The 18,007-nt window shown below is 54.6% G+C and overlaps 1 protein-coding gene across 1 annotated transcript; it reads left to right on the top strand.

Annotated features, from left to right (window-relative positions):
- Positions 1 to 55: 55 nt before the first annotated feature.
- On the top strand, positions 56 to 17,607 carry TMEM43 (transmembrane protein 43). Its single transcript, XM_058288981.2, has 12 exons — positions 56 to 195; positions 4,140 to 4,289; positions 5,151 to 5,285; positions 5,890 to 5,984; positions 6,844 to 6,893; positions 7,175 to 7,244; positions 8,010 to 8,080; positions 8,961 to 9,082; positions 9,284 to 9,358; positions 9,996 to 10,097; positions 13,160 to 13,277; positions 15,553 to 17,607. Exons 1-12 carry the CDS (start codon positions 184 to 186, stop codon positions 15,753 to 15,755), a joined length of 1,203 nt encoding a protein of 400 aa, XP_058144964.1. The 5' UTR covers positions 56 to 183; the 3' UTR covers positions 15,756 to 17,607.
- Positions 17,608 to 18,007: the final 400 nt, after the last annotated feature.

Genomic DNA, 18,007 nt, shown 5'->3' with positions numbered 1-18,007 from the left:
GGCGCGCATGCGCGGGCAGAATGGAGCCCCGGGGGCGGTAACTCTGTAGCAAGAACGTTCCTCTCCTGGGCTCACGCGGTCTTTTGCAGCTCCCGGCGGGCGAGAGGCTCCTGAACTCCGCATTCCGTCGCCAAACCATTTCTTAGTGGAGCAGAGCGAGGCAGCGGCGCGCCGGGTCCTACCATGGCCGCGAATGTGAGTGTCCGGGCCCGCCGGGCCACACCCAGACTTCCCCGTCACCCGGGCCTTGCCTGACACCCGCCCGCCTGCCTCCCTCTGCACGTCTGTGTCTCTGCCTCCGGCAGCCTGTCCGTCTGCTTTTAGCCTGTCCAGGCTTCTTTGTCCGCTCCTCCGGTCGCGCGTCCGCGAAGAGCGAGACGCCGACTGTGGCATCTGCTTGTGCGCGGCGCCTCCGTCACCCCCCCCCCCCCTTGCATCCTCATTTCCCGCCTGGGACCCTGGGGTTCTCAAACTTGAGGACTAGAGCTAACTGGGACCCCGGTGAGAGGCCCGGTGCGCGGAGATGGTTGGAAGGCCCTGGAGGACCTGTCCAGGGGGATAGCCTGTGATGCTGCAAAAGGACAGCGGCTAGATGAGGGCAGAGGAGCTGGCATTACAGCCTGAAGGAGCATTTCCGTATTCCCGGGCTCCTTCGGTTTTGGATTTGATTGGTTGGAGCTTCTGGCGGCAGGTGGCAGCTTTAACAAGCAAGGCTGCCCGGAAGCCCACCCCAGTTAGCTCCCTCTTCTCCCTGTAGCCAGCCTTTCTCGGGGAGCACTCATTCCACACACCGAGCAGCCCCTCCTGCAAGGGTGCTGGGTGTGGGTGAAGCTGGTGACTCATCACACCCCTCCTCTGTGAAAGCCCTTCTGGAGCCAGCCTGGGCGTGCCGCCAGCCCCAGACACACCCTCCCTCCTCCTTCCAGCCGAGTATCCAAAACGCCCTCCCCTAACCTGTTCCACCCTCTTTACAGACACCTCCTCTGTCCACCAGCGTCCTCTCCACCCCTCACACCCACGGGAGGCCAGGTTTGTGTCACCCACAGCCCCAGCACGTTCTGCCTCCTGTGAGAGTTGTGGGGGAGGGAGGGCTGGAATCCTCGCCTAAAAGGTCCCAGAGTGGTCCATGGGCTCTCGGACCCAGAGGCCCAGAGTCTGCAGGGGGAGGGGACAGTCAGGAGGCCAGGCTACCCCCAGCAAATGGACTCCCATCTGACCCTCCCAGCCACCACGTTTTACAGATAGGGAACATCCACTGCAGAAGAGGGCACTTGACCAGAATCTCACTGCCAGCATGGTGGGCTGTGTCACGGGAAGGTGCTGAAAAAGGCAGGCTTTGGAGTCAGGCAGGCTGGGGAGCAAATTCGGATTCTTTCACTTAATAACTGTATGGCTTTAATCTCTCTGGGGTTGGTGTTTCCTGAAAAATGGGACTGGTGGTGGTTTCTCTTAAAAGTCACTGGGAAGTTTGAGTGAGACTGTGCTTTGCACAGTGCCTGGCACAGAGTAAGTATTTAATATGAAAAAAAAAAGTCTGTCCTCTGTCCAACATTCCGTGTCTTTCTCCCCACCCAAACCTGGATGTCCCTGGTGGGCAGATTCCATCCCGCATTATATGGGACCTGATCTCATCAAGGATGTAGACTCACTTAGACTTACTTTGGCCGCTAAGCCTTTGATGATTCATCCAGTTGGGTGCACATGTACAGTTGCTACCACCAGACTGGGTAAAGAAAGATCCGAAGATGGAGGGGTAGAGCTCCATTTTAGAAGAGCATAAACAGGATCGGAGAGGTGGAACAACTTGTCCAGGATGACACAACAAGCCCTTAGCAGAGCTCGGATTCCAAACCAGTTCTGTTTCCTGGGCCTGAGGGTGCACCTCTGTTCCCACCACATCGCTTCTGAGCCTCGTGGGGCTAGAACTGGGAGGGTGTGTGTCACTGGGGATAAATGGAGCCTCACACCTCCATGTTTACTGGGAATTTTGGTTCAGGATGCTGGGCCACACTGCTAGCCTGAGGGGACCCTCCTGCGTCTCTTTTCCCTCCCTTCCAGGCCATTTTATCTGGATGTTGCAGGTGTGCCAGCAGCCCTGGCTCCCAACGTTCCACTCTCACTACAGCCCAGGGAGTGAGGGATGCAGTCTGGAAGAACGATGGGAGAGTAGCCCCCAGGCTGCCTCTGAGCAGCAGGGCATCAGCTCTGTTCAAGCAGAGACTGTTGAATTGCTCCTCTCACCCCCACCCCCACGTGCCAGAATGGGGCCTGGCTCACCCCAAGAGCTCATCTGGAAACTCCTTTACCTAGTGTGACATTTGTCAACTTGCCCCAGCCCTGGCACCAGCCTTGGTGTCAGTTAGAGAGAAACCCGGTAACATTCCCAGTAGCCCACCCCTACCCCGTGCTCCCCATGCACCTAGCACTGAGAGCTGTCTTAATTAGTTGCTTTGGTCCTTGAAGCAACCCAATACATTGGCTTGTTAGCCTCAACTTACACATGATGAAATAGAGGTTGCAGAGGGGTTGCCCAAGGTCCGGTAGCGGGTGTGTGGCAGAGCCAGGATCCAGAACCAGTCTTTTGGGCTCCAGGGTGCACGTGGGTTGATGATGACACCAGGTGGCCTAGTGATCAGCAGCGAACAGCTTCAAACCATGCTCCTGGTACTGGCTGAACAAAGCCTGATCCGCTAACCCTGGCATGTGAGGCCTGCCATGACCTCAGATGGCCATGCCACGCTGCCTCCATCTGTTCCCACCGTCCCCACAACCCAGCCAGAGCAGGTAAGCAACCATTCCCCCAGAACCACGTCCTCCCTCATCACTGCTTATCTAGTCGCTGCCCCCAACTTCTGCCTCTAAGATGCCCCCTCCTCCAGGGAGTCTGCCTTGATCCCCAGCTGAAAGGGGCCACTCCTTTAGCACCCATCTCACCAGACTCAACATAGCCTCCTAATGGTGTTTTGTGGCTGTGGCTGTGGCTGTGGCTGGACTACCCTACATGTCCGTCCACCCATGTTCCTCCCCTACAGGGCCTAGTACGGCCCGCAGGACATTTTAGCCACTATACTTGTTCAATTTAATTAAAAGTAAGCTCTTTGTAAAGCAGTTTGGCAGTTTCTTAAGTTAAACATATATCTCCCTCGTGATTCGGCAATTCCACTCCTTGGTGCCTACCCAAGAGAAGTGAAAGCACGTGTCTACATAAAGAAAACATTTATAGTGGCATTATTCATAGTAGCCAAAAAACTGTAAACGACCCAAATGTCTATCACCTGGTGAAACCAGCACAGAAGAGAGTTCATGCTGGATGATTCCATGTGCATGAAGTTCTTTTTTTTTTTTTAAGATTTATCTTTCTTATTTCTACCCCCCACCCACCCACCTTGTTTTGTGCTTGATGTCTGCTCTCTGCGTGTTCTTCTGTGTCTGCTTGTCTTTTCTTTAGGCAGTACTGGGAACCAATCCTGGGACCTTCCAGAGTGGGAGAGAGGTGCTCAATCTTTTGTATCACCTCTGCTCCCTGGTCTGCTGCATCTCTTATTATCTTTCCTCTGTTTCTCTTTTTATTGTGCCATCTTACTGCGCCAGCTCTGTGTGTGGGCCAGCACTCTTGTGCAGCCTAGTACTCCTGTGCAGACTAGCACTCTGTATGAGCCACTCGGGCCAGCTCTCTGCTCGGGCCAGCTTGCCATGCGGGCCAGCTTGCCTTTCCCCAGGAGGCCCCAGGAATCAAACCCTAGACCTCCTGTATGGTAGATGGGAGCCCCGTAGTTTGAGCCACATCCGTTTCCCCATGAATTTCTAGAAGAGGCAAAACTAATCTATAGTGATAAAAATCCAAGGAGTTCTTACCTCTGGGGGGAGGGGAGGGAGGAGGATTGGCAAGAAAGGGGCACAAGGACACTTTGGGGATGGTGGAAATTCTTTTTATTTTTCCTTCACCTGGAGCTTGGCCAGATGGGGGATATAGTTGTCAAAACCAAGCAAACTGTATACTTAGTCATTTTGCATTTTTACTGTCTACGAATGAAAATCAATCAAATTGGAATATAAATGAATAGCAAAATTCAACGATATAAAAAAACTTAATCCTCATTCTGATTCTTAAAAGTATGTTCGCTTTTTTCTCCCTGCAGTACTCCACTACGAGTAACAGAAGAGAACATGTCAAAATTACCAGCAGTCCCCAGCCAGGTTTCCTGGAGCGGCTGAGTGAGACCTCGGGGGGCATGTTTGTGGGGCTCATGACCTTCCTGCTCTCCTTCTACTTAATTTTCACCAATGAGGTAAAAGGTTCAGCTCCCTGTGTGTAGAGTAGAGTCCCCACAAAGTTAGGGAGCATCGGCGGTGAATGCAGGCCCTGGGTTTGGGTGTTAAGGGCCTAGAGAGAGGGTGGCTGAAGGAATCAAAATTCTTCCTATTGTGGCCTGCCTCACAATGGATGTCAGTGGGAAGGGCAGTGGGCCAGCTCCCACACTGGAAGTCCTGGAGGTCGATCAGCTCCAGGCTTGCTTGGATCCAGGTGCTCTTGCAGGATCACCGGGAATCTCCACGCCCCTCTCTTGGCAGTCTTTCTCTGTAATATCATTGATCTTGGGTAGGTTCCTCCTTTGTGTGGCACAGCAGCCCCTTCAACTCCAGGAAACCCTTTCTAAATCAATTCAGCAAAAATTTCAGGAAGGGCTCTCAGCGTCCTGATTTGGGTGTCAGTCCTTTTTCTGAACCAGTCCCTATGATCAAGGGATACATGCTCTGATTGGCAAGGCCTGGCTGGTATGATCTGGACCACAGTTCAGATCAGCCTGTGTAAACCACGTGACCGAGAGCTGGGGAGGGGAAGAGAAGGCAAAGGGTAATGGGAGAAAGGATACCGGACAGACAGAAACACCAGCTCTTCACAACAGGGGGCCAGTGCTGAGATTGGGGGCAGGGGGTGTTTAGTGGAAACGGGTGGGGTGGTGGGAAGAGATCTGAACTTTGGAGTTCCAGTCCCCGCTCTGCCACTTGGTGGGCCTCAGCTCTCCCAAGGTGAATTGGGGAGATCAGTCTCAGTGCTCCCTGAGCCCCTCCCACTCTGATACGCGGTGACAAGCACGGCTTGCCAAGCCTCCTCTGAGCGGCCAGTGTCGCACTCCCTCGGTTCACAGGGCCGCGCGCTGAAGACGGCGACCTCCCTGGCCGAGGGGCTATCGCTGGTGGTGTCCCCCGACAGCATCCACAGTGTGGCTCCGGAGCACGAGGGGAGGCTGGTGCATCTCATCGGGGCCCTGCGGACGTCCAAGGTAGGTCTGGCGGTGCTTGCTGACCGGCTAGGCTCTGGGCACACTGCTGGCTCTTGTCTGGTGGGGAATTTTGAAAGCGTGGGCCTTGGAAAGGGATGCACATGGTGTGGTGCCCCATGCCACCGCTCAGCAGCTGTTTGGCCGAGCCAGTCCCGAGTCTCAACGTCTACACCTGTGAAATGGAGACAGTATTGTAGATTCAGCAAGTTAAAGTAGATATGCACCTGGTGCAGTGCTTATCTCTTTGTCCAGCGGGATGAGGTTCACACATCAGTGCTTGATGATTATTGTTGGTCAGGTGTGTCTAGTTCAAGACCGCAGATCCTCTGCACGTTGGAGCTCTTGCTCTTTGAACCCCGGATACACCGTAGTTGGCACGTCGCCATGGCCTTGCAGCCTGGGCCTGGACCGTTGGATTCACGGTGATCCTCACTGGAGCTAGGAGCCTCACTGGCTTCTCCCACGTGAAGCGGCCAGAGTCCTCCAGCCTTGTCCCTGCCTCTCTATACCTGTTTCTCTTCTGGTCAGCTTCCCCCGAGGCTGGGCTTCTGGGCTAAAGTGAGTGTTGTTCTTTATGTTTTGGTTTGTTTGATTCTTTTTGAAGCTCTTGTCCGACCCAAACTACGGGGTCCACATCCCGGCTGTGAAACTGCGGCGGCAGGTGGAGATGTACCAGTGGGTCGAAACGGAAGAGTCCCAGTGAGTTGTTTGCGGGGAAGCAGACATCATTAGGGGGTAAAGGAGGTACAGGTGGTAGCACCACACTCAGGTGGCTTTCACTTTCACACTTTGGAAATTTAAAGCATGAAAACTTCTATCAGAAAAATTTCAAATTATCCCCAAATGATTCATCAATGATCTTTTGGTTGGAGATGGCAGAAATCCATCCGTAGTGGTTTGAAGCAGGGGCTCAATTCGCTCCCTCATCTGGGAAGTCAGCTGGTGCACACGTTTTGGCGCATCTGAATCCAGGCCTCAAACAGCATCCTTAGGACTCGGTGTGCCCCTCCCCACCCATCGTCCCTGTGCTGCTCCCTCCCTGTCAGGGGAGCAGAGAGGCCTCCAGGCTGGCATTCTCAGCTTCAGCAGAAGGCCCAGGGCGGGCTCTCAGTGGCCGGGCTGGGCTTACCTGGGTGTGGGGGGTGGTCCTCTCTGCTTGAACCAGCTGGACCAAGTGAGGGGTGGAGAGGAGGCTGCAGGAACCCTGGCAGCTCAGCCTGGAGAAGCGCAGCTTCAGGGGGCTCCTGCAGGGCTGTCCTGGGGCAGAGGGTGCAGCCAGATGTCAGAGCCCAGAGGGCAGTGCTGGGCCCTTGGTGCAAGCCAGGCGGAGACAGATGTCGGCTCTGGGTGAGAAAGCACTCGCCTCTAGTCCACGCCTTTGCGGGATGGAGCCGGCTCTCTGCGGGAATGAGCACACCGTCCCCTGTCAAGGCTTCTGTACTGTTTGGGGAGTCTGACCTCATCTTCCCAAGGTTGCTTGCAGTTAGAGATGCTGAGAGATCACATACCTTAGGAGTAGATGGGGCGACTCTCAGGGCTGCCTCTGCTTTCCCTGTAGTGAGTACACTGAGGACGGGCAGACGAAGACAGAGAGGAGATACTCCTACAGTGAGTACCAGTCCCCCCTCCTAGACCACACCCCAGGCTGCACCCCTGCTCACGGGCTGCCTCTGCCTTTGAAAGGGGAGAAGGGTATGGAACCAGGCAGCAGGATCCCTGGGTGCTGGTCCCAGAGCCGTGGTGCCCCCATCCGTCCAGCGAGGCTCTTGGAGCTGCCCCTCCCATCACCATGTGGTCCTAGGCTCCGATGCGAGGTTGTGGGGGCAGTGGGGCTCAGACGTGCGGCCACTGTCCTTCTGGTTTTTTAATCCATCCTTCTCCCCACGCAGACACCGAATGGAGGTCGGAAATCGTCAACAGCAGAAACTTCGACCGAGAGATTGGCCACAAAAACCCCAGGTGAAGGCAGGGCCCCAGGCCTCAGAGTGTCCTTGCCTGCCTCTGGGCAGGTTCTCAGCCTCAGGCCCCTTGTTTGAGTAATTGGGCGGTTACTTCTGCTTCCTGAGTTGATGAAAATGGGTCCTGGGAGGCCAGGTCCCGTGCGGGGCTCGGGGAACACAGAGGCACACCCTCATTCCCCTGGCCCAATATGAGCTCCCCACAAAACAAGTCTCAAATACCAGGCTGGGAAGAAGTGCCCCAGGAAGCATTTTGTTGACAGTCACCGGGGTGGGAGGGTGGCCAGAAAGGCTTTCAGGAGGCAGCAGCTGTTAGATCTGGGCGGCCTTAGGATTTCAGCAGAGGGAGCTTGCATTAGGGAGAGACCTTTGAAGGAAGGCGGAGATGGGTGGACGGACGTGGCGCCTGGGTGGGGTGGGAGCCTGGGCTGCAGGCAGAGATGGGCAGGGCTGTGCTGGGAAGTGGGGTTTGGGTGCTCCCCCGGGCTGGGAGGAGTTGGTTGAGGTGTGAGGTCCCATAAGGATCCACCTGATGGCTGGCAGGTGGGGTGAGGGGTCTGGGCAAGAGAGTATAAAACTCCGGAGGACAAGAATCAGAGGGCATGGGGGACAGGACCCCCTGGGGGACGGGGCAGGTGGTAGACAAGATGTCTGCCATGCCTGGGCTTGCAGGAGCTGCCTGGGGGACCCTGCCCAGCACATCCAAAGGGTACCCAGATCCCCCCCACTGCCCACTTCACTGATGGTCCCCCCTCCCTCCCCACAGTGCGATGGCAGTGGAGTCATTCACAGCAACAGCCCCCTTTGTCCAGATTGGCAGGTTTTTTCTGTCGGCAGGTAAGTCTTGGGCCCCTGTGGGTGAGCCAATGCCAAGCTAGAGACTCTGCTTCCGTTCACATCCTTTCCCAGGAAGTGGGGCCTCAGCCCACTCAACCTTCAGATGGTTCAAGGGGTCCCCCTGCCCCAGGCATCATACTTCAGCCCACTGGCAAGCCAGGTGCAGCCCCAGAGGGAAGGTGAATCCCCAGGAGGTGAGGATTTAGCATAGAACACCCCCACCCCCACCCCAGCCAGGGTACTCCAGAGAACAGACACCCTAACTGGGAGAGCTGAAAGCCTTCCCCAAATGGCTCAAGCTGGTCGCACAGACCAGAACGCTCGCTCCCTCTTGGCCTCTACCTTGGAACCTCACCTGGTGTCTCACTCTGTGCCAGAGAGGGGTGGTTCATTGCGGGACACACCTCCCCACTAAGTGACTCCAGAGGGAGGATTTTGAGGGACAAGCCAGCACCTTTAGCCCCAGTGACTCCCAGGGCTCTGTCTCCAGGCCTGACCAAGGAAGGACGGAGAGGGGACACTCAGCACCCCAGGAGCCGAGGGAGGGAAGAGGGGCTGGGTGGCCCAGGGCTGGGCCTCCTGCCTGCTTTGCTGCTAGCCAGGCCACAGACAACCATAACCCGAAGTGGAATGGCAAAGGGCGCTTGGACTTGGTGGGAAGGGGACAGGGAAGGCTTCCTGGAGGAGATGGTGACTGAAACAGGGTTGGCAGATGAGAAGCTTTGGAGGAGATGGAGGGAGAAAGGGTGTTCCAGGTGGGAGAGCAGCACACCCCTGAGGGGCACGAGCTTGGTGGGAACAGCATGGCTGGGGGCGGGGCTGTCAGGCTGAGGGTGTGGAGATGGAGGTTCCGTTATTCCCACTGCCGCGCTGCCCTCAGGCCTCATCGACAAGGTTGACAACTTCAAGCCACTGAGCCTGTCCAAGCTGGAGGACCCCCATGTGGACATCATCCGCCGTGGGGACTTTTTCTACCACAGCGAAAACCCCAAGTATCCAGAGGTACACAGGGAGTTCAGGTGGCCCTCCGAGAATGAGCCCGTGGGTGAGCGCGGCTCCTGCTCAGAGGCGGAGTGGGCGTGCTTGAATCCACAGCTGCGCTCGGCCACTGGGGTGGTGGAGTGGGGAGGCTTTGTGGGTGCTGGATCAGCCGGCGGAGGCGAGAGGCCCCGACTTGCTCACCACCCACTCTCCCCTCCCCAGGTCGGAGACCTGCGTGTGTCCTTCTCCTACGCGGGGCTGAGCAGCGATGACCCTGACCTGGGCCCGGCTCACGTGGTAACCCAGCCTCCCGAGGGGCGGACTCAGTCAGGGCTCCATGCCTTAGGCCAGTCACAGCACCTTTGAGAACCCCCTGAGCACTTTGTGGCCTCCCCATTCCCCCTCACGCCCTGAAAGTGCCAGCCTCTGCGCGTGCGTATGCGCTCACAGGGGTGCATACCTGTGAGCAGTTCAGGGGTCCAGGTCCCTGCAGCCCACCCAAGGACCCCAGGTCAAGGACCGCCATCCTGGAGGAATTTAAAGCTGTGCCTACTGAGAGTTCCCTTTCTGGTCACACCCACCCCACTCCCCAATCCCCAGTTTTTTACTGCTGAATGCTTGGTCTTACATCCCTGACCCTGTCACGGGCAGGCCCACCCCAGCCCCTGCTCTGCCGACATGTGCTTCTGCCCTGACATGTGCTTCTGCCAGGTCATCCCTGGGCTCTGATTGACAGGTCAGCCAGAGCCCTGGGGCTGGGGTTCCCAGGGAGACAGGTGAAATGAAAAGCCCCAGGGGGGTGATAATGGGCCTCTCCACCCACCTCCCTAGCTGGCACATACTCCCGAGAGGAATTGCTGGACCCAGAGGCTGAGGAGTGGAAGGGGGCTCTCGGCATATGCCCTTCCCCTTTGACACTCAGCCCTCTGACCAGGTCTCTGTGATCGCCCGGCAGCAGGGTGACCAGCTAGTCCCATACTCCACCAAGTCTGGGGACACTTTGCTTTTCCTGCACCATGGGGACTTCTCAGCGGAGGTGAGTTGCTGCTGCCCAACCTGTGTGATGGAGGAACAGGTGAATCCCTCCCTCCTTCCTCTTCCTTCTTCCCTCCAACCATTATTTAACACGCTCCTTCTACTGGAGGTCATAGACAATGCAATAGGGCAAGAAAAAAAGAAAAGGAAGGACAGTCTCCCTTGGCATGCCAGACTGTGCTAGCTACTAAGGAGAGATTGTTTAACCAAAGTTTCGTGCCCTCACAGGCTTCCAGTCTTGCAGGGGGGAGAGATGTTATCAGACCTTCACTAGAACAACTAGGAGATAATGACAAGTCATGCTGAGCAGGCTGAAGGGAGGAAGAGAAGCTCTGAGATAAACAGGAGTAATAATAGGAAATCTCCTTTTCCAATGGTCAGGGCAGGCGTCTCTGATGTGACGTTTTTGTTGAGACCCAAATGAAAAGGAGACAGTTCTGGAACAGTCGGGCCGTCAGTACTTCAGATGAGTAAGGCAGCCTAGTCAAGATAGGAAAGAGTCCACATTGGCCAGAGGCAGCAAGAGGGCCTGTGGCCAGAGCCCAGAGAGAAGGGGAAGGGCAGGGGAGGCGAGGCTGACAAGGGGGCTGAGGCCAGCCCCCCGGAGGACTCGAGGCCGTGCTGTGAGGTGCGTGTGAATTCTTGGGAAGCAGCAGGAAGGCGGTGAAGGATTTGAGCTGGAGAGTCCCCGCACCAGGCGAGTGATGACGAGCGCCTCTCGGACAGCAGTCCCTAGAGCTCTGTGGGCACCTGTGTCCCCGACTGTAAAACGGGGAGGGTCGTGCCTCACCTAAACCCCGAGGAAAAGGGATGCAAAGATGTACTGAACAGTTCCGTTTTGTGCCATAAAAGTTAGCCTTTTGTCTTTAGACAGGAAGTCTTTTCTAACGGAAAAATAGAAACTTTGTACATTCTTGGTGAACACGGTATATCATTGGTGGGACTTTCTGTACTTGCCCAAAATAGGACTGTGAGACTTTTCATCCAAAGGGCTAAAACAGGTGAAGGTAGTGGGCAGGTATCAGGGCTGAGCTGTGACCCTCTTGGCCCTTGGCTGGCATCCCTCTCAGCTACCCAGCCCCGTGGTTGTGCCTGGGCCACACCTGCTCCTTGTACCTGGCCAGGAGAGGATGTGGCCAAGAGCCTCAGGACCAACCTCAGGTGTGACTGAGTCACCCTTCCCACCAGCAGCTGAGGCCCTGCAGGGAGCTCCTAAATTAGGGGCTTTGTCCAGGCTCTCTCCCCACCAGGGCTCTTGCCAGCCCCCCGGCTTCCAGCCTTCTGCAAGGGGAGGCCCAGGTCGGAGAGACTGGGTGGGGCTTGTGGCCTAGATATTTGGGTCACCCCAGGCCTCTTGCTGCTTACCAGCCCCAACCGTCTCCTCACCCCCTACCCTGCAACTCCCAAGTCCCCACAGGGTCTGGGGAGAGAAGGTCCTGGCCAAGAGGCAACCCAGGGCACTGAGAAGAAACCCCAGGCCCCACAAGTCAAAATGCCTAGATCCTAGTCCCAGAAGACAGGAGAGTGGAGAGGGCAGAAAGAGGCCCCAGCCAGCCCGACCTTGAACGAGCTCTTTATCCTTGGCACCTGTTTCTTCATCCAGTAAAAAATAAAACAACAATCATTATTATTACCATCATCACTGTTACCATTTTTCTTATTTGGTGGTTGTGAGGATTATTTATGGGTTATCAGAGTTTTATTGAGCAAAGGAGGCATAGTGGGCAACAAAAGAGATATGGTCCCTGCCTTGGGGAGCTTCCAGTTTAGTCAACTGAGGTGTGACTCTGGGCAAGAACATAGCCTCTCAGAACCTCAGCTTCCCCATCTATAAAATGGAGACAAATGAGCTGATCTCGAATTATTTTGAGGATTAAATAAAAGAATACTTATTAAGCACTTAGGAGAGTGACCAATAAATAGCAAGGAAGAAATGTTGTTCTTGTTGTAAATAATGATGGGACCTGGTTTAGATGGAAGGGCCAGGGAAGGCTCTCTGAAAAAGCGGCATTTAAGTTGATATCAGAAGGATGAGTAGGAGCTGTGGGCAGACGCGTTCTAAGCAGAGGGAATCACCTGTGGAAAGGTCCAGAGGCAAGAGGACAGCTGACCTGGACTCAGGACAGGCAGCCGGCAGGGCCGGGGCACCAGCAACAGGGTGAGAAGGCGGAGGGCCTTGGCAGATGGCCATGTAGAGACCGTGCTGAGGGTGCCGGTGGAAGCAGCTGCTGCAGTAGTCCAGGTGAGGGGTGAGTAGGCGAGGTTAGGGGTTGGCAGTGGTGATAGGAGATCTGAGGAAATCTGGATGGATGTAGAGTTGACAGACTGAGGGATTGCGTGGGAGGTAGTGAGGAGAGGGGCAAATCAGGTCTGGACGCCTGGTTTTGGCTGTGTAGGTGGGTGGGTGGTTGGACCGTTGCTGAGATGGGGAAGACCAGAGAGGGGCAGGCTCGGCTGGAGGCTTGAGTGTCGGCATTGGACAGGCCAAGACGTCCAGAGGAGACATCAGGGGCAAGTGCTGAGCTGCAGCTTTAAATTTGAGGGTCAGTGGCTTATCGGAGCCAAGGAAACGGACCAGGTTACCTGGGAAGAGAGTGTAGGCTGAGAAGGGAAAAGAACACAGCTGAAGAATTTCAGCAATCAGAGGACAGGCGGAGGGAAGAAACAGCCAGGGAAGGAGGACGAGGAGAGTGAGGTATCCGGGAAGCCGTGAGATTGAACGGACCACAGACGCACAGCCCGCGTTTAGCCTGGTGCTTGGCACGCGGCCGTGCAGTCGTGCAACTGCTCACAGACAGTGATAGGGGACCACAGAGGTCCTGATGCAGCAGGAGAGCCAGGTTCATTCCGGATGAGACGACGGGCTGGTGTGTCCTGATGGTAGGATCTTCCACAGACATCCCTTAGGCCCTGCCCTGTGCTGGGCCAGGGGGGCTGAGGGTCTTTGTCCTGAGTGGGAGATCTGCCTTCATCTGCTTCCGCTTTGTTCGGACACGGCCCCCTCAGCACCTGCTCCTACCAGCTGGGGTAGGCCGGTGACGCGCTCAGTCTCTTGTCCTGCAGGAGGTGTTCCACAGGGAACAGAAGAGCAACTCCATGAAGACGTGGGGCCTGCGGGCCGCCGGCTGGATGGCCATGTTCATGGGCCTCAACCTCATGACGCGGATCCTCTATACTCTGGGTAGGTGCGGGGAGACGGGGTGGCTGGCGGGGTGCCGCCCTCCCCACTGCAGCCCTGCTTACCTCTGTGCAGACCACACCATCGCCTGTCACACTCTGGCCTGGTGGGGAGCTTCCTGGGGCAGAGATTAGACACGTCGGCCCCTGCCTAGGCTCCACTCCTCCCGTCTGCCCACTGGCAGAGTGCACACACTTGCTCGTTCCCTCTTTCTTCATTCCGTGAGTAATTGCACAGCCGCAGCCAGGAGGCCAGCGTGTCTCTGGAGTGACCAGACCTGCATTTGCAGCAGGTGTCGCATCAGCACTCTAGATCCACGGGCCGTTCCTTTCCCACCTCAGCTTCTATTATCTCATGCCTAACTTGCAGAGTTTTGTGAAATGCTGGCTAAACAGGCACTCAAAAACTGTCAGGCTTCCTTCCCTGTTCCCAAATCGGAGCCAGGTTTGGAGGAACCAGCAAGTTGGAGCTCCAGGGAGGGTTTGCTGGGCTGCTCCCTCGGCCTTAGGTTGGAAGCAGTGAGCCCAGTTGGCACCCAAGTGCCCGCACTTGGCTCAGGATCTGAGCGCCCCCGGGTGGCTAAGTGCTGGGCCCAGACTGTTGACCCGGGAGGTGTCTCGGGAAGAATTTCTAGCCAGGCCTTTACCCCAGTCTGTGTCCCTGGGTAGTCAGGCGCCTCTGGCCATGTCTGGGCCCCAGCCCAGCAGAAACCTCTCCCCCACTTCCCCTTACAGCGGGCAGTCTAGCTGCAGTAACCCCCATTTACCAGAGCTGGGAGGGCCACCTCCTTGCTTGGCAGGTGGGAGAGCTGAGGTCCAGGAGGGGAAGGCCACTTCCTCTGAGGCTTCTTTGGACAGCTGGATTGTGCTCAGACCACACGCATGTGGTTTGCCATTAGAGAACGATCTGAATTTAAACAGAGTCCCCAGTTTTGCATTTGAACTAAGCGTGTCTTGGTGGTGTGGCCTTGGGCAGGCCATTTTCCCTCTTGGAGCCTCAGTTTCCCCATTGTCAAATTGAGGCTGGAGTCTTTCTTCTTTCAGTCTCTGACCGTGATCCTCTGATTGTTTCCACACTGGAATCCTGATGCTCCAGACCAGGGCTTCTTAACAAAGGGTCCATGAGCTTGAGTTGAAATTCCAAGAAACATTATTCTTGTGGGGACGTGTTGGTGCAGGTGTGATAAATTTAATAATATACAGTATAGTGTGGACTTAGTAAGGGGTCCGTGGAACAAAAAAGGTTAAGAACCCCTGCTGCAGACCTAAGGAAGACATCCGAGGATGGAGGGATCCACAGTCCCCATCCTCGCAGGGCTTTAAGTTTTAGAGCAGTGGCTGAGAGCTCAGGCTCTGGACTCGGCTGTGAGTTTAAATCCTGCTTCCGGCAATTTCTGGCTGTAGTTCTAGGGACAAGTTTCTCGGCTCATTGAGCCTCCATCACCCTGCGGGTAAAATGGGGTGAGGAACAGTACCTCCCTTTTAGGGTGGGCTGGAGGGTTTGGGGAGATGATGCACCTGAGTGCCGGGCACAGTGTTGAGAACATGAGTGCTGCCTATTACGGGGCAGGCCACGGTGAGGCCGAGGGGCGGCCTGCAGGGAGCAAGGGCTGGCTTGGCAAACCCAGCGGCACCTCGACCAAGCTCCCCGCAGTGGACCTGGGCTGCTGGAAGGCCGATCTGGGCAGGCGAGGCAGGCCAGGAGCGGGGTCATTCCATGAGGCGTTCGCAGGAGCCTAGGCTTTATCCTGTTAAACCACTAGCCAGTGACAGCCTCGGCGGTGGCCAGATTGCCCTTGGCCCCTGCGCAGAGCCGGGCACATAGATACTTGGCAGCCTCCCACTGTGTGAACACTCACCTCCAGGAATGGCTGAGCGCCCAGTCAGGCACCATGGCAGGTTCCATCCGCAGCTCCTTTGTGAGTGTGCAGGAGCTGGGGCATCGGCCAACGTGACAGGCGAAATGTCTTCAGTGGCCTGAAGACTGCTAGCAGTGGTAGCTGTAAAGTTCACCAAGCACGTCTGTAGGCCTTCTCCCCCTGGAACTGGGCAGGTGGCAGGTTCAGTGGGCACAGCCACAGGCTCAGGAGTGGGAGTTCCACCTCCTCTGGGTCTTGGCGCTCAGTCGGAGGTTATCTGCATTCTGCCACACGGACACCCTTTCCTGCTTTGTGTGGCCATGAGGACTGATCTTTGTCTAGACAGGAAGGCCCTGCTGACCTTGTAAGAGGTAGAGCGTGCTGGCCTCAGAAGCCTCACTGCCCTTCCCTTCCCCACAGTGGACTGGTTTCCTGTCTTCCGAGACCTGGTCAACATTGGCCTGAAAGCCTTTGCCTTCTGCGTGGCCACCTCCCTGACCTTGCTGACCGTGGCTGCCGGCTGGCTCTTCTACCGGCCCCTGTGGGCCCTCTGCCTCGGCTGCCTGGCCCTGGTGCCCCTCCTTGTGGCTCGGACACGGGTGCCGGCCAAAAAGCTGGAGTGAAACCAGCCCTGGCACCCACCCGACACCAGCTCAGAATCCAAGTCACCAGCTCAGCCCTTTGACCCAGCATGACACCGGAGCGTGAGCGGCAGTGAGTCTGAGGTTCTGTGCTCCCTCCACTCTTCACAGGGCCAGACGTGGCAACACACGTGTCGGGATTCAGTGTTCCCTCCATTGATGTCTTCCCAACCCCTTTCCTTACCACTCAGCAGCTTCAGTGGGCAGAAGGCAGTTTAGAGCTGGCAACTTAACAAGCATCTCCTGTATTTTCCTTCCCTTCTCTTGTCACCGGGTCAGCCGGGTCAGCCTGTTTCACTCGGCTCATCTGTCTGCAGAAGGTGATGGTGCAGGGACTCTGCAGAGAGCTGCTGCTGAGGGCGCAGCCTCGGCACGTCCTGGTTCTCGTCACTGCAAGGGCCAGGACCCTGCCACATGGTCAGAGGCTTCCGTGACCCAAGAGGTGACTTTGTTATGTTGTTGCTAACTGGTACTGGATTACCAGCAGACCAAGCATGCCCCGGCAAAGTGGGGGCCCCCAAAACCACATTTTTGGATAGAACTTAATTCAGTACTTAAAAAAAAAAACCCAAAACACTGAAGATGTCATGATGATAAAAACTGGACATTTTTTGGGCTTGACACTTATTTTATGGTTTGGTACAATCTTTAGTGAATAGGGTCTTCAAAGGCCCTGTTTTTCTTTTATTATGCTTAATAGCCTTTTCTGTGTACCTTCCTACCCCAAGAGGGAATTATTTGAAATAAGATTTAAAAAACAAAACAGAAACCTAAATGACTAACATTTCAGACTGTTAGAGAAAACTGCCTTTAATCCACAGGTGGGAGGTAATTCAGAGCACAGAAAGTTATTAATAAATTGGGGTTTGACTTAGCTGTTAAAAAAAGTTACCTGTGTCAGTATTCTGGGTCAGTGGGAAGCTTCAAGCTGCTTTGGAAACTAGAATTAGCAAAAGGATTTCTTTTCACTCTGGGGTGAGACGAAGAATCTCCCCAGGATAGACAAAAGCATTTCCTTTCGTCATTTGAGGTCAGAAATTACTTTTTTACTTGAAGAGGTTTTGAGTTGTCAGTCATTAAAGGAAGAGGCTGGAAGCTTGAAAGCAAGTGGACTCCTTCCCGGTGCCTCCCCACGACAGCCAGCATCAAGCCTGAAGCCCATGGCGGGCTGCAGAGCACAGGCTGGTCCGGCCCGGCCCCGGAAGCACGGCTTTGCTCGGACAGGCAGCCAGGCCTCACGGGGTGTGCCCAAGTGCTTCTTCCAGGTGTTAAGTCTCCACAGCTTCATTCCTCCTGAATAAAATCCACCCACGCTTGATTTACATAATTTGTTTCCCAAGTACTTTCATACTCTTTACTATTTGGCCATTGTTTGTCCTTGATGGGCGTAGCTGCTTTTAGCTGATGAATATTCGATAGTTGAATAAGGGAATGGAACCTCTGAAACTAGTAGCTTAGTACTTTTACTTTCCTGCATACCTATGCTATAAATTGAGATTCATGTTAAAAACAGCCAGCCCCAGAAATGACTTATCTGGGTTTAAGAATTGAAATAGTATTCACTGTTCATTAAATAAGCAATTTCATCTAATCTCTGTACTCATAAAGGTTGCTTTTTAAAAACTCAGTAAATATTGGCCAAACATGAAATCCTTGGGATTCGGTTTGTATAATTTTCTCTAATACAGATTTTAAATTATTACCTATTTCAAAACAAAATGTTTTGGAAGAACAAGACAATGTTAAGAAAAAGTTGAAGCCTCTGGCAAATCATCATGAAATTTGTATTATTTTTGTATTTTTGGTAAAAATTCACAATAAATCTTTAAATGTCTTTTGGTATAGACTTGGCCATTATTCTTTATTTTTTGCAATCTTTCTGAACTGTGTCTAAAAATTCAGCCTTACAATTTATTAAGAAATGTACAAATTTTAGAATTCAGTTCTACATTGCTTTTAGTGGTTAACATAGGTTTAATTTATTTTAAGGGTCAGCTCAATGTTCTAACACTTACAATCTTACATACCAGTGCCTTCTCTATATTTTGGCTTAAGTGAATGACTCATATTTCACACAGCTTCAGAATGTGCTGGAGGGAGAGGGATGGAGCAGCAGTATGCAAAGGGCACCATGGGCTTTAGATTGGCCTGAGTTGAGGTCCCAAGTCTGCCCCATACTTTTAAATTTCCCAAACCTAGTATTTTCTTTCATTTCCAGAATGCCTCCCAATAAC

The sequence above is a fragment of the Dasypus novemcinctus genome, chromosome 26 (assembly GCF_030445035.2).
Source record: "Dasypus novemcinctus isolate mDasNov1 chromosome 26, mDasNov1.1.hap2, whole genome shotgun sequence".
NCBI classification, from domain to species: Eukaryota; Metazoa; Chordata; class Mammalia; order Cingulata; family Dasypodidae; genus Dasypus; species Dasypus novemcinctus.
This window is presented reverse-complemented; position numbering and strand designations above follow the sequence as displayed.